This window comes from Neovison vison, chromosome 11 (genome assembly GCF_020171115.1).
Source record: "Neovison vison isolate M4711 chromosome 11, ASM_NN_V1, whole genome shotgun sequence".
In the NCBI taxonomy this organism is placed as follows: Eukaryota; Metazoa; Chordata; class Mammalia; order Carnivora; family Mustelidae; genus Neogale; species Neogale vison.
In genome coordinates this window covers 150802778-150828748 of record NC_058101.1, presented here as the reverse complement: position 1 = coordinate 150828748, position 25971 = coordinate 150802778, and the positions used below count along the sequence as shown (strand labels likewise).

Genomic DNA, 25971 nt, shown 5'->3' with positions numbered 1-25971 from the left:
CTCTTTTTAAAAAATGCGTATCCTAAATTTTGCATTCAATATTTGGGAGTCTCAGAAGTCCCTGAAGCTGAGCCACAGACCCCTGCTTTTCTTCATAATAGTTCTGCTTGAGTCGTGTTGGTCACCTTTACCATTTATCTCTTCTGGGTGCGTTCAAGAAAAAAGTATTTGGTGGATTGAATCCCTCTATGGCTGTTCGCGCTGCCTTTCCCTTTGTTGGACTTGGGTAATTGGCCAGTGGGTGAGGGAGCGCATTGCTCAGTATCCTCCGGCCTGCATGTTGAAGACAGTCTCTCTTGGCAGGCTGCAAGATGAACAACGTGAATGTGGTATATACACCATGGTCTAACCTGAAGAAAACCGCCGACATGGACGTGGGACAGATAGGCTTTCACAGGCAAAGGGATGTAAGTGTCGCACACCGCCAGAGGGGGGGCAGGGTGTAGCCCAGGCTTTGCAGGCTCCTGCCTTGGTTGTTGAAGGCTCCGCGTGATGTCTGCCTTCAGGATCCCTTTCAGCTGGGTTGCTCAGCTCCTCGAAAACATCGCCTCTGTTCTGGGGGGAAACCTACAATAAAGATTCCATTTTATTCCCCGCCCCCCAAATCTCCCTCAAAGGTGAAAATCGTGACTGTGGAGAAGAAAGTGAATGAGATCCTGAACAGATTAGAAAAGACCAAAATGGAGCGGTTCCCAGACCTCGCGGCAGAGAAGGAATGCAGAGACCGAGAAGAGAGGAATGAGAAAAAAGCCCAAATTCAGGAAATGAAAAGGAGAGAGAAGGAAGAGATGAAGAAGAAGCGGGAAATGGACGAGCTTAGGTATGTCGGAGCTGCATTATTGGTGTTAACCGAGGAGATTCATCGCCGCTAATTTTCATCAGGGACCAGACCATAGGAAGGTTAGACCAGTGGAGGGCAGGACAGATGTTCTCCCTAGGCTGTTTTCAGGCCCTGAAGGGCAGTTATGCTGATACATTAGTCAAATGACTCCCTTTTATAGGGGCAGGATATGAGTGTGTGTGAAATAAAAAGAGCTAATTTTATTCTTAGATAAACTGTCATGGGTTATCTTTAGAGTTTGGTTTGTAAAAATCTTCAGGAAAAGAAAAGATGCTATATTAAGGGTTTAACATGGACTCACTGTGGTATTTGAATAAGATGGTCTTAGCTCTGAAGACCAATGCTAGTAATTTTTTTTTTTTTTAAGATTTTATTTGTTTATTTGAGAGAGAGCACAAGCAAGGGTGGTAGGGTGAGGGTGTTGAGAGCCAGAGGGGAGAGGGAGAAACAGGCCACCAGCTGAGCAGGGAACCTGAGATGTGGCTCCATCACTGGACCCTGGGATCATGACCTGAGCCGAAGGCAAACACTTACACCATGGAGCCACCCAGGTGCCCCAATGCTAGTATTTCTTAAAATCTGTTTTTAGGGGCTCCTGGGTGACTCAGTGGGTTAAGCCATTGCCTTTGGCTCAGGTCATAGTCTCAGGGTCCTGGGATCAAGCCCCATGTCAGGCTTTCTGTCTCTGCCTGCTTCTCTGCCTACTTGTGATCTCTCTCTGTCAAATAATAAATAAAATCTTTTTAAAAAAAAAATGTTTTTAAAACCCTTTTTTTTTAAAGAAAGAAAAACATTCTGAAAGTTGGAAGTGATTAATGTAATGGGCCTACTCCAAAGCGCTACATTTTAAAGTGATAAATAGTAGGGGGCGCCTGGCTGGCTCAGTCAGTAGAGCATGTGACTCTTGATCTTGGGGTTGAGTTCAATCCCAGTGTTGGGTGTGGAGCCTACCTAATAAAATAAGGTATAAAATCTTTAAAAAGTAAACAAATAAAAATAAATAAAATGATAAGGAGTAGTTAAAATATAGCTTGGGTCCTAAAATTCTAGTGTATGAGAATACTGACTTTTTTAGTTTTCTGTGGCTACAGTAACAAATTATCACAAATTCAGTGGCTTCAAATAACAGAGATTTCTTATCTTACAGTTCCATCCATTCATATGTTAGAAGTCCAGCATGGTTCTCAGTGGGCTAATACCAAGGTTCAACAGGGCTGTGTTCCTTTCTGGAGCTCTAGGGAAGACTCTTCTTCCTTTTCCAGCTCCTAGAGGTCACCCACATTCTGTGGCTTGTGGCCCCTTCCTCCATCTTCAAAGCCTGCCACATGGCATCTCTGAAACATACCCTCACAGTCACAGCCCTGTCTCTGAGTACAGCCTTCTCTACTGTTGAGGACCAGTGTGATGACATTGGGCCCACCCAGACAATCCATTGCCTCTGCATCCAGGATCCTTAACCCAACCACATCTGTAGAGTTCCTTTTGCCAGATAATATGCCAGGCAACATATTTGCAGGTTCTGGCGATGGGATGTGAACATCTACAGGTGGGATCATTATTCTGCCCACCACTCTAAATCTATAATTGATGTATAGTTTATACTTAAAGAGACTACTGGGTTTGCTTTGTCAAAGAGGGAATTTAATCCTACACCTTCTACTCACAGGATTTCTGGATTTTCCCACAGTTCTCCATAGATACCTTTTGTGTTAAGTATACCAAAAAGAAAGGGGGGAAGAAAGGATACTGCTGTGCCTCTGCAAAAGGTATAGGATCAAAATGAGCTGTCTTGCCATGTCCTGACTCTGTTTCCTTCCAATACACTGGATGATTAGAAAGAGTATTGGGTCCTGGCATAGGTATAATGATCAAGTACTGGTATTTCTTAGTTATCTGCCTACATGTGCCCCTTTTGGGGGTTCTGCTAAAGTGGGATAAGTGACTTCAATTAAAATATAATATTCAAATGGAGAACTCCAGAAGTGTTATCCTGAGTTATAATCTGCTGACACGAGACAAACAAATGCACAGATTGGATTTGACCTAGATTGGGAGTCTGCTTTGTTTCGTGAATGAAAGAAAAATTATCAGCTCGATCAGCGCAGTAAAATGTGTGCGATTTTGAGCAATGTGTCATTTTTGTTTTTCATGTGAAGGGGGGAAAAGATTTAAAACATACCTGCTGGTACCCTTTCTAAATCTAACAATTTTGTTTAGAAACATAATATGTTAGGAATATAATATCACTTAATTTACCTGAAAACTTGAGAAAGAATGGCTAACATTTTGGGACCCTTGTCATCTGCCAAACGCTGTACTATGTTTAGCTCCATTATCTCATTGAACCCTAACAATAACGGATATGAGGCAAATGTTGTTATTACTTGCATTTTTAGAAGAGGAAATTGAGCCTGACAAGCAGTTAAGTAACTTGCCCAAAGTCACATAGCGAGTCTTTCTGATTCTCAAGCTCAACACGCTATTAGCACTCTCTTCTGCCTCTGATCAGTTTATTCAGCTTTAAAGTAAAATTTATTGCATATGAATCAAGAAATTTCTAGATATGGGAATTTATCTTGAAATGTATATCATTTTTGTTTGAAATCAAGCTGGGTACTAGTAAAATTTAGGGGATTTTGTGTGTTTGATTTTATTAGTTTAAGACACAATGTTCATATCTCCCAGATTTTCTTTTATAGTATCAACAACCCATAAAATACTTACATAAGTTGAGGGGAAAAAAATTCTCATTGTTGTTGAATGAAATTTTTGCCTCAAAAGCAAATTTATCTAACCAGTCCCATATTCTAAGCTGTCCCTTGTCACCTGTAATTTTTCCATTTGTTCTCTCAGACACAGATTTTTATCATATATTGCTCTGGCCCGTATTTATCAAAAGGAAAGTGTAAGTGAACGAAATGGGGAAATCACTTTTCTAGTCCATGTTTTTCTACACAGTTTTGTCCCTGATGCTTTCTTTTTTAATGAATGATTGTGGCTCTGAGAAGGCGAAAAACGACTGATATATTTGTTCCCGTGAAACCTGTACTACCACAGTGACTTACTTCTCCAAACTGCCGAGGCTTGGGAGGATGTGAGGCAGGGCTGCTGTGCGGGGAACCAACACAGCGACCCACCAAGCCGCTGCCTGTTTGCATGCTGTGCCCTGCAGCTTCTGTGAAGTTCCAGCCACAAGCTCTAAGCTTCTGACCTGCTTTAGAATCTGTTTTTATACGTTATAGTGCTTTATGCATGACCTGAGTTTCTACCTTTGACTCTTCCACCCAGGAGCTCTAGTGGTGGGCCTACAGAATCATCTCATCCTCAAGTCTTTCCCTTGACTGTCTGACATTCCCCTTCCATCCTTCCCTTGGCTTTCTGACAATGAAAATTTCATGAGCTTTCACTGGCAGATGGTTCTTTTATTTGGACCATCTGGTAGGGAATGTCCACTTTAGTTGCTGCAATTGCCTAAGAAACTGAGAGTCTGCAGGGGATTCTGCAGAGAAACCAAGGGATATTCTTCTCCCAGAAGTTCTCCCCAATGCTTCCAGATGATTGCAGCAAAGAAATACTCAATAGCCTCATATCCGGAGATAGCCCACTTCCCTCCAAGTCTAAAGCCATTTAGATTCTTGTCCCCTTTCTCTTCTCAACTTGTTGAACAAGAATGGCAATAAGCTTCTCCTTTCTAATGTCTACCGGGAGAAGCACTGGATGGAATTGCCATTATACAGCTAAAAGTTCTCCGAGCTCTAGTCTGGATCCTGTCCAGCCCCAGCTCAGCAGTGAACAAAGCCCAGCCCACCCTGTGGAAGGCATGACTTCCTGCTCTGCCGTGAAGAGCGGTAGCCTCTGGAGACAGAACTCCATCTTCTTGCCGATGAGCCTATACTCCTTATACTGAGCAGGCAGAACCTGGAACGGTCTGATCATGTGAATAGGTCTGCATAAAGATCATCCTCTTGGGGCGCCTGGGTGGCTCAGTGGGTTAGAGCCTCTGCCTTCGGCTCAGGTCATGATCCCAGGGTCCTGGGATCGAGTCCCGCATCGGGCTCTCTGCTCGGCTGGGAGCCTGCTTCCTCCTCTCTCTCTGCCTGCCTCTCTGCCTACTTGTGATCTGTCTGTCAAATAAATAAATAAAAATCTTAAAAAAAAAAAAAAAAGATCATCCTCTTTATGGGTTTTAGCAATATTTGGGTTGTTGGGAGGGCACTATCTTAATACCCTCTGCTCACCGTTTATTTTCTTCATCCAAACCATTTGAAAAATTTCCCCTTCCTTAGACTTTGCATATTCTCACTTACCCATTTTACTCGTTAGCTCCTTGGACACATGCCTCGTGAGCCTAGAAGCTCATGGGGCTTGGGGTTAGAGAATCTTTGTGTAGGGTATGGTGTAAGAAAGAAGCCTCCTCACAGGTTCCTTCCTTTCTGTGACTGCTACACCATAAGCCATACATTGAGCAAGCTGAAATGACAGCAGAGACTCAACACAGGCTTTCAGAGTAGTCGGTGTCTTAGATGTGACCTTGAGAGTAAGAGAAGCAGAATGGCTTCTACTCAGTCTACATTTGGTTTGAGAGAGCAGGCATTTGGAGAATTCCTTTAGGCAGATTACCCGTGAGTCTCCCAGTAGACACCATCATCTGTTGGCAGGTGCTGGGGAAGAGCATCGCTGGCTCCCTTCGGTGTGTCCTAGTAGTGTTGTTTCATCTCTGCAGTGGAATGCATGTTCGCCAGTCTCTTTCAGCCTTATATTCTCTTATTTGGGCTTTGTGGTATTACAACATCAATATCAAAGTCAAGCTCTACCATGTGGTTATTGAAACCAGAGGAAATAATAGAGAAAGGCAGTTAATAGAGGATAAGTTGAGTAATAGATCAGAAAAGAAAAAGGTAGGGACTGTGGTTACAGTCCCAGTTTAAAAACTGGGAGTCTGGGAGGTCGAATTTGAATCCAAGGCTCGGGTACTCAAAGTCAGACAAGTACAAGACCCAGGTGAAATGGTTAGTCACAGGTGAATGGATCATCAGTTTGAATAGTAACCTGTACTTGATTTGGGGACAAAGATGACTTTAGCAAGGTGGTCAATGTTTGGAAAATTATAGCTATTAAGTGGCAAAGCATGAATTCTAACTCAAGTCTAGAGTCCTGAGGTCCACACTGTGCTGCCTGTAAGGCAAGAACAGAGCAGGTTGGCTAGACCAGAGTCAAAGTCATATAGGCAAATAAAAGAATTAAAAAAATAGGCACAGCAGAGAGTGATTTTAGAAGGTTTTGCATAGTACAGAATTTCAGGTTGTAAGTGATAAGGAGCCATTATAGGTGTCCTAGGATATTAGGAAGTAGTAGACCCGTAGGATGAGTTTAGTGGCAACGTAGAAGAGGCAACAGCAAGACCATTAATTTAAAAGATGATATAGTCCAGCTTAGAATTGTCTGCTTTAATTGTACCTTCTTTTGTTTCTCTCTCACATATGAGCACTGCTGCTTTCTATACTGTCCTGTGTGCCATAGCTCTCCATTTTAATGATAAGCTTCTTCAAAGAGGCACTGATATGCATCTTTGTAACTCTTATGTGTGACCTGGTGCTTTGCATATGCAGTGAGTGATTGGTTAATATATTATGGATTTATAAATAACTGAATTTGGCTTCTCTGATACAGTGATGCTTGAGCTAAGATCAGAACAATGTTTGCTGGTTAAAAGGGGATTGGGTGGCAAGAGGGCTCTAAGCAGAGGGAACTAGGTGTGCCAAGACTGTATGGGAGGGAGCAAGGCAAAGCACAGGGCCTGAAAGGCAGGCCCAAATGTGTGGAACGCAGGAGTGAGGGAATGCATGGATCGAAGTGCCCATGCACATAGGGCCTGTTGGTCGTGTTTGTCTTTATCCCTCGTCAGACATTCGTGAGGTTATCAAGACTTTTAACAGGGGGTTGTATGATAAGTTTTGTGTTTTGGAAAGCTCATTTTACTGACCTGGAGGGAAGGGGATCCAGGTGGGGGTGACAAGGCTGGTTAGGAAACTATGGCAGATTGCCACATGACAGATGATGGTAGCTTGGAATACAGGGGTGTCATGAAGATGGGGAGAAATGAACCGGGGAGAAGTAATTTTGTAGATAAAATTGTAAGATTTGAAGCTAGATTGGCTGGAGGGGATGGGCAGGGGAAAGAGTGACTCCTAGGTTTCTAGTGTGTGAGCTGGAATGGATGGCGGTGCCATTCTGTGGGCTGGGGGATACTGGAAGGAGCCAAACTGGTTTTGGACCATGAGCTGCGAAGGAACCTGTGAATCTGAAAGTACCTTGAGGTATCCAAAAAAATATTAGATAAGCAGATGGATGAATGGGGTGGAGCTCAGAGGACAGATGTGGCCTGATGAAGGGTAAATCTGTGTGTCGCTTTCATGGAAGTGGGCTCTCGGACCCAATGGTTCTTGAACGCAGCTCGTGGATGCCCATCTTCATTGGGTGATTTTGAAATGCAGCCAGGATTGAGATTCCCTGCTCGACCCACTTCATGCTTTAGCAGGCCTTTCTTTCTGCTCATGCAGCTTCTCGATATGGCCTGTGTGTTTCCTAGAGATAACACTTCCTCCAACAAGCTTCACCTGACCACTCTCTCCAGAGGTCTCCCAGGTGGTCGTCACTGACCAGGACTGTTCTTCCTTCCCTCTCATTCTCAGTTTTCCATTTCTACAGTGCGTACTCTGTACTTGGATGTCTCTCCATCCCTTCACGTACGACATGCCCCACACCGAGCACACCTTCTTTGCAACATATGCCCATTTCTCTCAACTGTAGCATTATTTTCTTCAAGTCACGCAAGCTGGAAACCTTGATGTTATCATTGATTCCTCTCAGATTTATCGCTTCTTACCAGGACAGCTGTTGGAGCAGTCTGGATTCGTGCCCTTGTTGGGAGGATATTGCAGCAGATTGGATGGAGTATGACGGCAGGAGTGTGAGCTCGGAAGTCGGATGTGGGTTCTCAGACTCACTTCTCCTCTAGTTAGCTGGGAGGCCTTGCACAACTTTATTAAGGTCTGCGGCTCTGCCTCCTATGTCTTCAGTAGGCATGAGATTCTCCCTTGCCTTATAAAGTGGTTGAGGCAATTGACAGTAATTTATAAGGCATAGAATACAGGTCCTCGCAAACAAAGGATACTTGGTAAATTGTAAATACTGTTATTATTAACTCATCTCCTTGCCTTAACTTCCCTTCTCCCTCTCTTCTGTCTGTTACAGATTACTCTTTTTAAAACACTGGTCTCACTTTCCTTTTCCTTTTGTCTCTGTGTATTTTTCCTTTGTCTCTTTGTGTATTTTTAACTGAACTTATTGCATGTTTATGGCTGAATAGGTCAGATCTCCTCTCCTGGTAAGCTCCTTGGGGCTAGGCTTTGTCTTATTCATCAGGTTCTGTTTTCTTCCCGTCCCATCCTCCACCGGGTTTAGCACAGGGCTTTACACATCATGGATATTTAATAAATACTTGTTGACTCTCATACGTCTCTCCTCTGCTCCCGTCTCATGTTGTGGCTTCTTGCTGATCACGTTGTGTTAGTTCATGCAGTTAGGACAACATAACTGGGCCCCACACATCCAGCCTACTTTCCCACTACTTTGTCCTCAGACTGCACTTGAATTGTCTTGGAATGTCATTATAAAAACCATCTCTTTGCCTTTGCTCCTGCCACCTCTGGATGTGCCTCTCAGCAGCCCTGCCCTGCCCACTCGGACGTATCACCTCCCGAGTTCCTGCAGCCTCCACAGCCCTCACAGTCTGCCCCAGCAAGGAGTCTGGGCTGCTCTTGGCCATATACGGGTTTCCTCATCTGACCAACGCCACCCACCTCACAGTTAGTGTGGAAGTGCCATGAAATGAGTATAAGCAAGCACTCTGTTAATTATAAAGTGCTGTGCACATTTTATTTACTGTTCGAAGATACCTACCCTTTTTTTGTTGCATTCTCCTTGAGGTGAGGGATCATATTTTCCTCTGAAAGACCCTCAGCAGTGTGGGATACATGGTGAATTTTCATGAAATACTCGCTGACTGGATAGCGCTATTGTATTTTATTTTATTTTTAGAGAAGCAGGGAGGGGCAGAGGAAGACGGGGAGAGAGAATCGGAAGCAGGCTCCACACCCAGCTGACTTGGGGCTCGATCTCACCACCCTAAGATCATGACCTGAGCTGAAATCAAGAGTTAGGACACTTAATTGACTGAACCGCCCAGGCACCCCCTGGATGATCTTATTTTAAATGTGTTGTTTTCTTCTAGGAGCTATTCATCACTAATGAAAGTTGAGAATATGTCTTCAAATCAGGTATGTTCAGGTATTTGTTTCAGTGTTGTGCCTTAATAAAGAATTTTAATAATCGGGTGACTAGCCAGTACTGAGTCACGTGTTGCTGATGGCTTGACATGACTTGGCAACTCAGGTGCATTCTATTGGGCATTGCCCCTCTTCCCTGGAGCAAAAGGGAAAGCAGGGCAATGTGTTATTAAGTAGGTCACCTCACGAAAGAGATCGTTGCACTCTTTATGATGTCCAGGTCTGTTTCGGAACTTTCCTGCTCATTTCCCTCTTTCCTAGTTGTAGCTGCCAGAAGGGCCCTTATTAATATTCTACATTAATGTGACCGTGGTTTCTATATTAACATCTGAAAACAAAATCCTTACCTTCAATTAAAAAACAAAATGAAAATATTAACCCCAAGGTCTTTCCTGCAGTCTAGGTGACAACATTGGTTGATTTCATGTTCCTCAGGACCTCAGATAAAGAGAAATGGAGATCCAGATTATAGTACTGAAAGAATTTTCTTAGCATCAGCAGCTAATGATTTTATTGGAACTATGTCAGGGACTTACTGTCCATGACTACTCTGTTACCAAAATTTATTTGGAAGTGGCTGGAGATAGCTCAGTTTAGCTATCACTTAAGCCAGGCTGCAGAAAATCGAAACTGGGTGGATATATTTGCTATGTTGCATATTTTTAGTTTATAAATACAGTTGACTCTTGAACAGTAAGGGGGTTAGGGACACCAGCCCACCTCCACAGTTGAAAATCTGCATGTAACTTTTTTTTTTTTTTTTAAGATTTTATTTATTTGACAGAGAGAGATCACAAGTAGGCAGAGAGGCAGGCAGAGAGAGAGAGAGGAGGAAGCAGGCTCCCTGCTGAGCAGAGAGCCCGATGCAGGACTCGATCCCAGGACCCCGAGATCATGACCTGAGCCGAAGGCAGCAGCTTAACCCACTGAGCCACCCAGGTGCCCCTGCATGTAACTTTTGACTCCCCTAGAACTTAACTGCTGGTATCCTGCTATTGATCAGAAGCCTTACCCATAACATAGTCAGTTGACACACATTTTTTTTTTTAAGATTTTATTTACTTATTTGACAGGCAGAGATTACAAGTAGGCAGAGAGGCAGGCAGAGAGAGAGAGGAGGAAGCAGGCTCCCCACTGAGCAGAGAGCCCGACGCGGGGCTCGATCCCAGGACCCTGGGATCATGACCTGAGCCAAAGGCAGAGGCCTTAACCCACTGAGCCACCCAGGTGCCCCTGACACACATATTTTGTATGTCATATGTATCACGTACCATAGTCACACAATAAAGTAAACCAGAAGAAAAGACCATAAAGTGATAGGGAGAAGAAAATACTTTTACCGCCCTGAGCTATATTTATTGAAAAAGGTCTGTGTAGAAGTAGACCTGTGTGGTTCAAACCCATGTTGTTCAGGGGTCAACTATGTATGCTTGAGATCTTATTGTTCAGGATACTAGGCACTAGTTACATGTTACCATTTAAATTTAATTAAAATTTAAAAATAGCAAATTAAAATGTACTTTAAAAACTCAGTTTCTCGGTCATACTAGCCACATGTTGCTAGTGGTCACCCTATTGGACAGCACAGAAATAGAACATTTCCACCATCACAGAAAATAATATTAAACACTACTTCCTTTGATGCTTAGAAACAGCAGAATTTAAGATCCCTTAAAGGTCAGTGAGTCAAACCGCATATTTAGTTCACCAGTTGGGTTTGTTATTAGTATTTTATACCTTGTTCATATCTCTGTATCCTTCTAAAAATGAGTAAGAACAATATTCTTATTCCTGTCTCTGTGAAGAACTAAATTTACAGGGTTCTTTTATGAGTCACAGCTGTAGCTTTGTAATTCCTGAAAAATACAAGAGTAGCATTATGTAATTAAATACAGCCTTGAACTTGAAGGTTAGAGCCCTAAGCCCTCATTTACTAAGTGGATAAGCCTAATAAAATTATTTAACCTCTCTGAGGGAGTATTCATCAGCAGTGGAAGGGAGACCTAATGACTTCCTGGGTCTGCGCTAAAATTCAAACAAGGGCATATATGTGAAAGTTGTTTCTTAGTCTCTGAATATAAATAGTCATTGTTGCTTCTCATCAATATAGTCCTTAATTGCTCTTTTCCCACAGACTTTCAGTATTAATGATGATGAGATGTATTTAATACCTTCTGGAAACTACTCTTAGATTTCTTGGAACCCTTAAAACAGCTAAACAGTTAAACAGAAGTCTTTAACATACCCTCAGCCCATTGTTTTTGTCATGGTTATTATTGCTTAAAAATTTTCTGTGATTTAGAGACTACTTTCCAACAGAAATCTGGCACCTGTATTATGTTAATCTTAGGCATTTTCATTTCCATCATTGTGGATTATTAAATTTTGGATATTCTGGAATTAATACACACGCACACGCAAATATACATATATACACAGACATGATCTGAGTAGTGGCCGATGTTAAAAGCTCCAGGATTAGTGATGCGGATTTATAAACCAAAGGACTCCTAACTGCTCTGTCGTTCCTGTCTGTCTGTTGTTTGCTCCCCTGTCCCTGAGCTGAGCTCCAGGTTTCAATCAGATTTGTGTTTCCAGGGAAGTTTTACATTGGGTGTTTTTATTCTGCCTTGTAGTGGAAGGACTTTTAGATCTTTCCCCCAGTACTGCTGAAGAAGAGGTTTCCATTCTCCTTGTAACCCTCTTGCGGGAATACAGACCTTTTGTGATCCAGTTTGGCTGCGTGATTGGTTGGTCTTTAGTTAAAGCTTTGTGTTTATGTAAAATAGGACTTGAGTTTTCATGTGGCTTATGTAAATTCATCAGGAAAAAATAGTCTCCACTCTGAAGTTGATTTTAATTTTGAGCTCTTGCTCTCCTCTTTAGTATAATTCTTGTCAATCTAATTTCTTCCTAATCTTTTAAATTTGGTATCAGCGAACGGTTCCTTTCAATTCAGTTTATTTATCACTTTATAGGCGGATGACAGGAAATCTATTTGCTATATTGAAAAACATATTGACTCTTTTTTTTTTTTAATTCTATTTATTTATTTGACAGACAGAGATCACAAGTAGGCAGAGAGGCAGGCAGAGAGAGAGAGAGGAGGAAGCAGGCTCCCTGCTGAGCAGAGAGCCCGATGCGGGACTCAATCCCAGGACCCTGAGATCATGACCCGAGCCGAAGGCAGCAGCTTAACCCACTGAGCCACCCAGGCGCCCCCCAATATTGACTCTTAAAGGGATTCTTAAATATAAAAATTGGCCAAATAGAGGCACCTGGGTCATTCAGTTGTTCAAGTGTCCGACTCCTGATTTTGGCTCAACTCATGACCTCAGCGTGGTGGGATTGAACCCACGTTTGACTCCGCACTGGAGCCTGCTTGGGATTCTTTCTCCCCCATCTCCCTCTGCCCTCCCCATCCCCCGCCCCATTCGTACACACCATTTCTCTCATTCTCTCTAAAAAAAAATTAAATTATCCAAATAAAGTCTTAGATCTCAGATGTATATTTAAAAGTTACTGTAATCCCCAAATACAGATCCTCAGACACATGGGACAGACGCTCTGCAAATCTTGACTCACAGCCTTTATTGGGAGTGACACATTTTCATTGTCACCAACCCAAATTTTCTTAGAGCATTTTTCCACCTCAGTGTTCGGAATCTAATATGGACCTTCCAAGATAGATGGTGACTCTTCGAACATCTCTAATGCTGTGATTTCAGCGTAGGACACTAACTAAGGTAGTCACAGTTCCAGTTTGTGCATAGAATGCCAACATGAGTTTGCTCTTCATACAATTATTTAAGGCATTTTTTGCCATGGCCTCAGGTTGTTGTACTCATTGATGAGAAGCACAGAGAGAACTACCGAATGAAACTCGAGATCAGAGCGGGCCTCAGAAACCGGTGTTTCCTGCCTGTATTTCCTGTTTCCTTGCCCTTCTTTAATAAGAGGTAATAAGGGGGAGTAGAGCATATACACCTGGAGGAAGCCTGAGCCCTCCCCTTCTCTCACAGCTCAGGTATCAGGCCGGGGGGAAGGAGAAGCTACAGCAAGTAATATGTTGAGGTTGTGACGTTTTCAAGCAAATGTCCCAAACTTAGATACTTAGTGAATGGTGGCATCCAGGGCAGTTTTCTCAGGGTATGCAACAGATCAAAAAGGAGTCAGGCTCTACTCTTGTCCTTGGTCTTTAGGACATGTCTATAAGCCACACAATAAAACAAGGGCCTTTCAAATGTATACCATCATTTAAGGTTTTTTAATCAAAAGTTGGCAAGCCACTTAATTTAGTACCTAGCCCATGACTTCCTAATCATTTTTCCTATTTAAAAAAAAAAAAATTCCATCTTGTGACAACCTCGAGGCTCAGAATAATGGCATCTAGGCCAAAAATGTGTTTGCCTATTGGCAGCATCATTGGCAAAGGATATGAGGCAGGATCTGTTTGGTTTCATAATTTGTTGTTGTTGGAGCAATTGCATTTTGTTTTCGTCACACCTGTTCCGTCCTATCCTAGATTGGGTGGGCCTTTACTTCATAACTTAGAGACTGTTGGTCACTTGTGGCTATGTAACTCAGGCCATATAATGACACCATAGAAATCCAGCTAGTCTAAACGACTCCTACTTTAAGGTAGAGAACTGGTGAGTGAACTTAATGATGTTACTTTTTACTTTTATTTTCTGAACTTTGCAGTTACACATCAGGAAGCTTGTTACTTAAGATAGTTTTTAAAATTTGAGTAGTTTATGTTGAAGGCTTTTACAGTTGCACTTTTTTGTTCCCTACAGGATGGCAATGATTCAGATGAATTCATGTGAATGGAGGAAAGGACCTTTGAAAGATGTGAATTTCGGGACAGTTGCAGACGGTTTGATTTCATCTGTGTTTGGTGTTACAAAAAAAAAAAAACAAAAAAAAAAAACACTACTAAAATTCTACCTTCATTCTACACAAATATTACCAACGTTGGCGTCTTAAAAAAAAAAGTTTCCTCCTTTGCTGACAGAAAAGGATCAGATATTTATAATATATTTGGACTTGAAAAACGGCATATAACTTTAGGAAAGTGAAAATATTTTTGCTGAAACCTGTCTTGGTACCTCATGAAAGTTGGCTGCCCTCGTTCTCAGGATAGACTTTAGAACAAACCAGCCCTGAGAAGAATTTGTTACTCTGGTGTGTCCCTGAAAACAGATGTCTTGAAAAGCTTTTTCATATTCTTAAAATAGCTTCACTTCTGTTAAGAAGAATGTATCGGTGCAGTATATGCGAGTGTTGCCCTTGGCCCTGAAGGGGCCTAGAACAAAAAAGCTTATGCGTTTCGAAGGTGATAGTGACATTTTCAGAAGACTGGTGGCTTCAGTACTCCTGTCCCAATGTCATGTGAGTGTGTTAGCAGCGTTGTCCTCCGCTCTCCCCTCATCCTGGCTTCTACCTTCCGCATACTTTCTCTGAGCGAGGGCCTCCCCCCAGTTACCATCGTGCTTAGAGAGGTAGTCTGTGTTAGTCAAGGTCAGGCACGTGGCAGTGTTTACCTAAGCACCGAGTAACCCAGACCACATACGTGACAATTTCCAGGCTCTGGAGTCATTTCTCAGCACTGAGGGGAGAAATAGGACGGCATGATCTGAATCATTTTGAGGATGTCAGGTTACCTCATTTTTGTTTTGGGATACAGCAGAAGGCAGAAGTCCCGTGTTCGGGTTATGATTTTAGAGACAACGAAGCATTTCAGGGGCCAGCTAAGTAATTTGTTTATTTACCTTGAGATAATATTGACTTTGAGTTGTATCCTCAGAGTTCAGATTTCTCAGTTGTAGGCCCAGTAACTTAATATGTAACAGGACTGCTCATCTGAACCACCTACTCTCCAGTGGGATCCTGAATAGAAGTTGTGTTTTTGTTGCCGTCCTGGTAGGAAGAGACAAAACAAAACAGCCAGAGGGGAGGAGAACAAAGCCTATGGGTCAGGAGGCATACAAATTCACATTTTAACCACACCCAGAACTCCACATGCAGCTTTTTTCTTGTTAATTGTATTCCAACCCAGCAAAAGTTACCCTGTTATAGCACTTTGGAACTATGGGTAATTCAGTGTTTCTATTTATCCCAAGTCGGTGTGTAGGGTTGAACTGGAAAATTTCCCTGAGGCGTAACTCAGCCAGATTTTGAGAGAGGGTATGGGAGAGGACTCCAGAAATCAGAGATTGTGTGTGTGTGTGCGCGCGTGCGCATGTGCGCGTGTGTGTACGTGTGTCTGCTAACATTCAGCCTGGAGTTCTGTGATTTTAGAAATGTAAAAATAAAAAATCGTTTTTTTAATTTGGAAGGACATTAATATGTGAACTCTCAGAATTTGCTCGTTATCCCCATCCCCATGCTGGTTTTGGGGTGCTCTGACTGTAAGAGAACCTTGTCCATCTGAGGCTCAACATGGCAGCTTCTAGAAGGGTACCCTCTTCCTCCCTCGCTGCCCCTATGTCTCTCCCCCACATGCCCACCACAGGGCCGAGGTGGAAGCCCGTTCCCACCCTCTGTGGGAGCTAGTAGGGCTCCAGTTCGGCACCTCAGGTACTTGTTGCACGCTGTGGCCAACATCTGGAATGGGCCTCACCATATCACCTTAGCCTGCCAATGCTTCTGAAGGACTCCTGTGTACCCCCCATTACAGCAGGAAGAATTAGAGCTTTTGAAGCAGACATCTATATTTGGTGTAATGTGTGAGATCCTGGGATCCAAATTTTAAACCTGTCCTCATTCTTACCTCACACTGGTTTAAAGTGTCAAAGCCTCTCCTCTGAATTGTCCCGGATCGATTTCCTGGTTCTTTGAACTTCCAGAGCTGCTCTGTGCTGATCTCCCCTGCCTCTGGGTAGGGGGCAGCCTTTTCCTCAGCATCCATGATCCCAGAAAGAACAAGGACCTTTTCTCTTGAGGATGTTGGCTCGGAGCTGACAGGTCACGCTGCTGACACTGAAGCCCTCTCATTTCTTGCTAGTGGCTTGTTCACTAAACTTCCTATAGGAAAGTTCCAGGTCATTATTTTTATGAGCTGTGCCCTTGATCAAATCTGTGCATCCTAAGGGTGTGTCTTTTTACCTGTGTCTCTTTGCCCTGCTCCAAGGGGCATGCTGGTGAGGGTCACATTATTTAATTGGCTTCACAAGCTCGGCTCTTTTATTCTCACAGCTTTAGAATTCATTTCTTAACGGCCTTTGTGGATCTGGGGTCACAGTCTTTGGGCAAGGCAGCTCCGTCACAGTGCCAGTGCTGAAACACATGTTGGGAAGCTTCCCGAAGTCTGGAAGGTGTGGTTATTAGAATAGGCAACAAGCTTCGGTTGAACCCTGTCAGTAGCTCCTGTTTATTTTGTTGTTTTGTTTTAAAGATTTTATTTATTTACCTGACAGGCAGAGATCACAAGCAGGCAGAGAGAGAGAGGGAAGCAGGCTCCCCGCCAAGCAGAGAGCCCGACACGGGGCCCCATCCCAGGACCCTGGGACCAGGGCCTGAGCCGAAAGCAGAGGCCCCAACCCACTGAGCCACCCAGGTGCCCCTGTTGTTTTATTTTTAACACTTTCTCAAAACACGGCTGTTGGTGAGCCTTTTAACTACTCCGTGCCAGTAGTCTCCCCACTGAGGAAGGAAGGTGTCAGGCGTACACAGAGCAGGAGGAGAAAGAATTCAGCTGCAGCCTCCAGCTGGAGACCAGAGCTCTCCCTACCACCTCTGCATCTGAGAGGCGAAGCCCTTGTTCTCTGGGTGGGAACAGATTCTGGGGAACAGTGTGCCGGACAGGGAAATAGAACCACCTTCCCAGTTTTTCCTGAACTGTGATACTGAAGCCTGCTTTGTCTCTGTTTGATTGCAAATACAGCTTGGTGAATAACAAATCCCATACTCAAAATGATGGTAAAGTGAGTGGGCAACCTTTTGATTTTAAAGTAGACTATAAAACAATCAAACTGTCTTACAATCCAAAGTGTAAAATTAGAAACTGAAATTCCAAGCTCAGTGTCAGTCTCAACCCATCTAACTCCATCCAGTAAGTGTAATGGTTCAGAAATGAGGCCGCTGCCAGCGCCCAAGCAGGGCTCCATTCCAGCTTCTGCCCACCCGGGCCCAGCACACTTAAGGAGGCTTTATGCGCACTGTGTCATTTCACAAACAAGAAGATGCCAACTGCATATTCATCGCATCCTGGATGAATGATATGTAAAATACAATAAAATCTTATCGTTTTGAGTAGAATCAAGTGTGTGGGGGGGGGATTTTACTTTTCACGTTGCGTCCCCAAGCCTCTGTCTCACTGATGGGATGTGCATACTTCTTTTAGGCAAGTAGGAAGAAGGAGGTTCTTGGCTGCCTAAAATGATGCCCTTCAAACAGTTTTGCTTCTTAGCAGGAGGAAAAGAGCAAATTAGGATGAAGGGAAGATTGCCCAAGAATTCCAGGAAGAGAAGCAAAAAGCCTGGAGCGCAAGGGCCATGATGTTTACATGTTAGTATTTGAAGTTTACAACTTGATATCTGACCTTCCAGAATTCCTGGGGGTTCTGCTGAGATTTTGACCAGGATGAGGCTGTACTTCTGAAGACTTGCTGGAATGGTATGCCTCCTTTTTTTTCTTTTTAAGATTTTATTTATTTATTTGAGAGAGAGAAAAAAAGAGCACAGGTAGGGGGAGGGGCAGAGGAAGAGGGAGAAGCAGACTCCCCACTGAGTAAGGAGCCCAACGCAGGGCTCAATCCCATGACCCTGAGATCATAATCTGAACATTGAACTGGGTGACTGAGTCACCCAGGTGCCTTGGAATAGTATCTCTGGTGAATGTAGGGACTTTGGACCAGTGTTATTTACAGATTCACCCCTTCTGTAGTGGTGCTTGTTCTGTAACTGAGTACCTTTGCAGGGGGAGGTCTTGGGGTAGAGGGGAGCCACAGAGTCTCTCCCAGCTGCAAAAGCATACTTGAATTGTTCAATGACTATTACAAGATGTTTTTGAATCCTATTTCTCACTAGTCAGGGAAACACCTAGATCCTTTTGGTTTGAATTGCCTTAGCTACGAGAATTCTTGGATTTCAGTTTTTAGTAAATAACTGATACAAGGAATATAGGTTGAACCCAGAATTTTCATGCCAAAAAAGTGGAGACCTGTGCATATACTTGGAATACACTACAAATACAAATAGCTGTCTCACACCATGTGCTCCCCATGGTTTACTGTTGGAATTGACTTAACCTCTCTTTCTTGCTCACATTGATGGCTTCTGCCTTTCGGATCTCACAGTATCACTTATGGTAGGAACTTCCCACCTTAGTGGTTGTGACTATAGTTCTGTCTCAGAGCCAGATGAAATAAGAAACTTCTCTGCTGTTGGCAGGCACCGGTCGCCACTGACCTGGCATTTTCTGCCTTTGCTGAGAGCCAAGGAATGGAGGCCAAGGGGAAACAAAGGCTCAGCCTCAGTATCTTCTGTAGCCATTACTCGTTCCCGAGCCTGGTGAGTGGGTGGTGATATTTAAGGCTGAAAGAAAGAATTCTCCTAAGTCAGCATGCGTTTTCATTCCCATCTCAACCCCATCCTGTAGCCACTGCAGTAAAAATACAAGACTAATGGTCTGACATTTCACATCCTGCCTGGCTGAGGCCGTAGGCGCCCACATGCCTGCTGGTATTTTGGGTTTTGCCTCACAGAGAGCAGGCTAACGTGTGCTGCTCACTCCTGCATTCTGCTTCTGAGAATAGGATCTTTCAGCTGTCAAAGACTGGTTGTTAGTCTTAAACCTTTTTAGCTCCTCGGCCAAATCCAGGGTCAGTGGGTCAAAATTACAGACTGCAGAAGGTCAAGAGAAAAATATTGCTAGAGGCCACCCTTTACACCAGCTCAGCCTTGCCAGAATTCTCTTCGGGTGTGAAGCCCTTATCTCTGTTCTGTCACTTCAAGACTCCAACTTTTCCATTTTATCATAAATGTCCTCTGTATCAGTGAGGCTTCTATAACTTATTTCAAAACTAGAATTGCTAGTCTTTGGAACTCTTCAAGTCCATTCTCCCTTCATTCCTAAAGCCAGTTCAAAACCCCTCCTCGGGGCAACTCCCTGCTTGGCCTTACCTGCCAGCCTTCATTCGGATATGGCTCTGGAGTGCTCATCCTTACTCTGTTTGCACTGGTAGCTCGGGTTACACTGGAGTGACAATTGGGGGATGCCCTGACCCCACTTCCCTTGGCCTGGAAGGCAGCCCAGCCTGGGACCTGGGCCTGGACTTTTATCTTCATGGCCTCCAATGTCCTGTGCGACCTTGGGTGCCTTAGTTAACCTCTCTGAATTCCTGTTTCCTCTGGAGGAGTTTCCAAGCTCCAATGTTCCTTCATCCCTGCCCTACGGCCCATGGGAAGAGGATCGTACAGAGTAATGGAACTTGGGCCTGAACAGGATGTTCGAGGTAGGGAGTGGTTCCCAGCACTTCATTATCTCCCCTACTCCTACCTCTGTCCTTTTCTGTGTGAACTAGCACAAGACTGTTGTCCCCTCTGGGCTTCCTTTTGCCCACCGGAAAATGACTAGGACGAGGGCGAGGTAAATTCCCATGCTGTGGGGTTTAGACATTCATATCCAGGCGGCCATCCCCCAGGCCTCTGAGACCATGGACCACCATGACTTCGACCTCTTTGCCAGTGAGAGGGTGTCTGACCACATGGTTCTGCCAAGAATGAGAATGGTAACCTGCTATCTTCAGCCAGCCACTATACATTGGCTTGTATGAGAACATCACCATGGGGACCTCTGTGCTGATAGTCCTGCTCCAGACCTCATGTGAAACCTTGGCGCCTGCTTGCCTTGCCTTTGCTGTTTGCTGGTCTCTACCTCACCTCTGAGAGCCTTCATTTCTCATCTGCAAAATGGGCATGAGACCTCCCAAGGCTGCTGAATGTTGGATGTGAAAGCATCCCCTGGGCAGTCCCTATCCACCATCATGCCCCAGTCTTCCCCATGTGCTTCCAGAACTCCTAGCAGGAAGCAAGTTTTGTGGCCTCTCCGACCACCCTGCCAGGCCTGGTCTCCCCTGTTCCTGCCCTTGACCGGGATCAGCCTGGTCTTCCCACCGCCTTTGCTGCATGAGAAGCTAAAGTTATAGCTGTCTGCTCAGGGACTGTGAAATTCCTTCTCCCTGGCCTTTTCCAGGATGTTATTAACATGCTTCATGGGGAGGAAAAAAATGTCTGGGAATGGGTGGAAGGTCTCAAATAGACAAAGCTTATATTTTGTCCCAGAGAAGGCTTTATGGATGCCCATGGCTAGAAAATGTTTCCTTTTGCCACAAAAAGGGAGAAGGTGGTCCAGGTTCCTGTCCCTCACCCCCAAAGTGAGGCCCTGCTTGTTCTCTCTTCTGCCATGGTGAAAAGTGTTATCCGCCGCGTTTAAAACCAGACAACGACTGAAGATTTGTAACATCGTAAAACCTTGGTGAACAGCACAATATATTGATTAGCTGGACTTTTTCTTCCTTGCTTGTATTCAGACAACTCGAATAGCAGGGACTAAAGAGAGTACAGGGACACAAACTCTCCCTCACTTCATCTTGCCCACGGCTGCCTCCGGGTGCTGCAAGTGAGCTCCCTTGGAGGACTAACCCCCACACCCCAGGATCTCCTGGCATTCTGAGTTGGGAAGAATGTTCAAACTGTTTTCCCTTATATGAATTAGGGACACATGGTTCAGAATTCCAAATGTATAAAAGGGCAGAGGGCACAGAGTTCTCTGTAGGATACTGTCATGGTGGATACATGTCAGTAGACATTCGTCCAAACCCACATCACGGACACCGAGAATAGACCCTAAGGGAAACTGGGCTCCAGGGGATGGTGACGTGTCAGTGGCTAGATATCAGTGGTAACAAATGGACACCTCTGGTGGGAAGTTGACGTTGGGGGAGGCTGTGTGTAGGTAGGGGCGGGGGTAGATGGTAAATGAGCACACTCTGTAGCTCTGCTCAATTATGCAGCAAACAGAAAACAGCTCTAAAAAAAAAAGTCTACTTAAAAGAAGGAAAGGGTACAGAGTGATATGTTCCCAGTTCCCTTTTTGGAGGCAACCAGTGTTAACAGTTTTTTATCAAAGGTAGAATTTCTCTCTCTGGACTCAGCTGAGCTGGGCCTGGATGTAGCAGAGGCTCAGCTAAGGAGGGAGGGGCGAGGGACTTCTCTCTGTGTTTGCCTCCTGGGGCATCTAATCCAAAAGAAAAGGCCCAGCCACTTCCCAGACATCACGCCGGATTCCTAGGGCTTTGGGGTGGGTAATGAGGTCTGAAATAGAGAGGAGCAAAAGAGTTGAGTGTCTCGGTGTCCCCACCCACAAAACAATGTCTGCTTGGACAGGCTGCCTCTCAAGGGTCTCCTGTACTCCAGTTCAGCCTGAGCTCAGTGGAGAAGGAACACGAGGAAGGAAGAGAGCTGCTTGCTTTGACCTAAGTTTGGTGCTTGGGGGTGGGAGAGGAGGGGCTGGGGACAGAACTGGCCTCAAGTGACTCAGGAGGTCCACGCCCCAACCCCCTGCGACTTGGCTAACCCCATGCCCCAGCGCCCCTTTGCCCCTTCCAAGGGTTGGGAGAAAAGGTCTAGTGTGGTTGAGGATAGGCACAGGAACATGAAGGAAAGGGAGCTACACACCAGACACCATTTCCATGGATTTTACCTTTAGGAGTGTGGATTTTAGGATGCAACTCAGTACATTTTCTATGTGAGCTAGCACAAGACTGTCCCCTCTGGGCTTCCTTTGCCCACTGGAAAATGGACTACAAGTGAGGTAATTTCCAGTGCTGTGGGAGTCAGGCAGGTAACGGGAAGGAAGGCCAGCGAGGCGAACCAAGCTTGAGCTTCTAAAGGCGGCAGCTGCCTCTCAGCTCGGGACAATTGCCATGGGGGAACGAGGTTTTATTAACCGATTCATTAGAAGGGCTGAGCTTGATAGCACAGGAAAAAAGAAGTGGCTGTTTCCTTCTAGGTCTTTCTTTGGCAGAACTCTGGATTCCCCTGTCCACCTTTTGATGATGTCTTGGGCCAAGAGATCAGATTCTGGGACTTTCTGATCAAGTGCCCAAAATAGGAACAGATTCCCTTTAAAATTAGAATGTCCTTTTAGGTATAAAAAATGTTGCCATTTAAATCAAAACTTGAATCCCAAATATAATTCAAAACTTCAGCCCACCAGCTAGGCCACCGCTTCTTTCAGTTCTCCCCCGGACCACCACCCCCAATGCTTCCCTCTTCCCCAGTGGTCGGCTCTTCTAGAAGGTGGGGCAGGGGGTGCAGAGACTGGAAAGGTAGACAGGGCAGATGCAGGCCTTCTGTGACTATTGTCCTCTCGCTATTGGCATGGCTTGCAACTGAAATGTGGGTGTACTCACATGCTGTTCTCAGCTCTGCGACTTCGTGACTATCCAATAGCAAATCACACCATGAATCTGATTTTTAAGTCAAATTTGTGTATGTCAGCGCAAAATTACCCAACACTCCTGCGCCGAATCATTCTTGTCCGTGGGCTATCAATAGAGGGCTGACTTACAACAGGTTTGAAGGTCTCTTCCAGTCATTGTCATCTGCAACGTTATAATTTTCTTAGATTGAGTAAGAACCACTGGAAGTCATCCAGGCTTTCCCCTTAGAGACAGGGAACACTCCTGTTCCCCTCTAGGCCTCCTGGAAATGAATTCTCCTGGACGGACACCACCAGAATCCTGCAGAAACAAGACCTGAAGGGAAGGGCCAGCAGGTGGCAGGAGAGAATAGCATGGGTCTCAGCTTCTGTCCAGTTGTGGTTCCAGCTGTCAACTTGTGAGTCCGTATCGATGTCTTGTATTTGGCTTGGGGGAGGAAGACAGGACCTCAGGTATCCCTCCAGCACCAAGAATCTTGAAGCACAACTGGAAAAGCTATGCTTTGGTGTCTGGGTGGGTGGGAGGGAGGGGTCTCAAAGCTCTTTGCCACTGAAATCTTAGAAATGTGGGGTAGAAGGTGCCTAAATCTTCTAAACCAATACCATGTACTGATTTAAAAAGAAAATGGCTGTCAAAACACAAAGCTTATCTTTAAAAACAGACCTCTTTTGTTTCAGATTCAGCCTCTAGCTTTCCCTCACGGGCATTCATGCACAGATTTCATAGAATGATGGACTTTCATAGAAACATGTGCCGGGGAGTTTGGAAGGGACCTTGAAGGTCACCAAAGCCGACGGACGTCTTTGTGCCCTTTACGACATCCTGTTACAGAACTCCTTCAGTGTCAGCATGAATGCATTCAGAGACAGGAAGCTCAGTACTTTCTAAAGCCATTTGTCCAGGAGCACCTGGATGGCTCTGTCGGTTAAGTTTCTGACTTTTGGTTTCCGCTCAGGGGCATGAGATCGAGCCCCACGTTGAATCCAGTGTTGGGCTCTGTGCTCAACACGGAGTCTGCTAGAGATTTTCTCTCTCCCTCCCTCTGCACCTCCCACTTGTGCTTTCTTGCTCTCTCAAATAAATAAAAAAATCTTTAAAAAAAAACTAAAGCCACGTGTCTCTTAGAAAGTTACTTATGGAGCCACACAGGTCTCAGTGTCTTCTACCCATCATTTTGTCTTTTGCCCCCCTGGGATTGCTCCTAAGTGTCCCCTTAGCAGAAAAACAGGTTTCTGAGGACAGAAGATGACCTCTCACATCACATGGGGTCAGCGCCCCTCACTCAGTCATTTGCCTAACACCCAGGAAAGGAGCAGCTCCCCAAAGATTCACAGTCCCTGGCCCCAACCCCAGCGGTTTGCACAGAACAGGGCTGAAACCTGTCTTCACTGCGTGTAGCCTCGATCAGCTGACTCTTTGACCAACACTGTCAACCCCAAAGTCTTTTCCACACCTCATGGTGATTAGATTGTTGGGGCTTGGGGGGGGTTTTGGGATTCGAGGACTTTGGCCTGATGGATGGATGGATTGATTTTTTTTTTTCTGTAAAGTGTAACAAACACACAAAGACGTGTATAGAAAGATACGTTCACTTAGAATCTTCTTGAAATTTTTTTCTATGATTTGCTTTTTTCACTTAATATATTTTTAATGAATTTTTCCTATTAAAGTTATCTTGTTTGAATTCATTAACTTAATCCTGGTTTTAATTATTTACTCCAAAATAATCCCCTTTACAAATATTACCTAACTATTTATAAATATTCCTCCTATATTATAATTCAAAAATTTGGGAAAACACTGAATGCAGATGGTCTCAGGCTAGGACCTTCCCAGAAAACTTCTAGAACCATCCTTTCTGATAGAATACTCAATTATTCAGCACTCTTTGAGCACACTCCCCCAGTAACTAATCCTCTTAATTTTACTTTAATACGGACCATATTTTTCTCCTTGCTTACTTGGGTATCAGAAAACACCTTGTTTGAAATCCAGATCAAATAGATTTATGGCATTTGATTTACCTGTTGAGCAACTTTGTCAAAATGAGACTTAAAGAACTTGTACTAGCTCCTAATAATTGCTGTGACATTTTCTAAATCACCTAAAGCAGCCCTTCAGTAATCCTCCCTGAGAATGATGGCAAGCTCACCAAACCTGTAGTTACAGGGCATCACCACTGACCCTCAGAAAATCAGAACTCCACTTTCTAATCTAATGCCTTCCATGAGTTCTGCGTTCACAAATAACACTTGCATGACCTCCCTTGGCAAGTTTTCAGTACCTGGAATGTCCTTCTCCTGGACCAAGCATTTATGACTTAGAGGGAACAAGATTAATCTGCTGGGACAAGGAGGGCATTTTTAGCACAAAAGGACAAAACCCTTAATGATTGGCTTCCAGAAAGTGGCAGATGAAGACATTTTCAGAAATTGGCAAGAGGAGTGGGAATAAAATTTGAGGGTGAAGGAGCAGGATTGAGATAGTGACTGGAGTCATGAAAGTGTGCTTTTATGAGAAAGGCATCAGATTGCCAAAAGGAAAGAGTAGACATAGGATGACTTTGCAGTCGGTCCATTTAGCATGGAATGATAACCCTCTCCACCAGCCAACTCCCAGCCAAGGAGCAGGAAAAGAGAAGGAAGACAGAATAGTCTGGGGCTGAGCGTGCACCAACTAAGGGATAAATTTAGGGGAGTTTAGGCCATTTGTGGGGGCAACACCAAAGGGGCTAAGGGGCTCCAGGACCCAGGGGAAGGAAATCAGGTAGAACAAAGGGAGTGGGGAAAATGGATAGGTTATGTGACTGAGGGTTTAATGAAAGGTGAGTTTGGTTATGGTAGGAAAGGAAGGCCCTGAGTAGGAGACACATGGAGTAAGGCAATATGTGTCCTAGAAAATGGTGCTGCCTGCGGCTGAAGAGGTCAGGAAGGTGGAAACAAGCTCAGGTGGGGCACCCCTCTGAGGGTGAGCACCGCTGACTATCAGGGCACCAGGCCCACACCTTAGGGTTGAAAGGGAACGTACTAGAGCCAGTCGGCATGATCTTCCAAGGAGGAGCAGGGGACAGCAATGAGTTAATGGTCTGGATGTTGTAGCAGGGGACGCGCCGGTTTTCCGCATGGCCCTGGAATGTGATAGCAGTGGGTTTCCCAATGTACCCAAAGGACAGGGTGGAAACCACTTTACTAAGGAGAAGGGCCAAAGAGGAAAGGCAGTGAGAAGGCATGGGAGTTCGCGATGATGAAGCTGGAACCGCAGGGCTCAGGGACAGCAGCTCTAGGACTCAGACTTTTGGGAATGGGCTGAGGCCGAATAGAGAGTTGCAGGAC

The 25971-nt window shown here is 44.6% G+C and overlaps 1 protein-coding gene and 1 long non-coding RNA gene across 3 annotated transcripts in view; both read left to right on the top strand.

Annotated features, from left to right (window-relative positions):
* The window catches only part of CCDC25 (coiled-coil domain containing 25), a 41684-nt gene extending 26150 nt beyond the window's left edge, over nt 1–15534 (top strand). For both annotated transcript variants that reach the window (XM_044225001.1, XM_044225003.1), the window contains 4 exons: nt 304–407; nt 618–820; nt 9135–9180; nt 13989–15534. In XM_044225001.1, coding sequence (XP_044080936.1) covers nt 304–407; nt 618–820; nt 9135–9180; nt 13989–14018 — 383 coding nt within the window. In that variant the 3' untranslated portion in view covers nt 14019–15534. The remainder of the gene's footprint in view (nt 1–303; nt 408–617; nt 821–9134; nt 9181–13988) is intronic.
* A 1197-nt stretch (nt 15535–16731) lies between these two features.
* Nucleotides 16732–23613, top strand: LOC122889656. The gene is made up of 3 exons (XR_006380953.1): nt 16732–17808; nt 18585–23036; nt 23317–23613. It is a non-coding gene; the product is annotated as an uncharacterized LOC122889656 (long non-coding RNA).
* Nucleotides 23614–25971: the final 2358 nt, after the last annotated feature.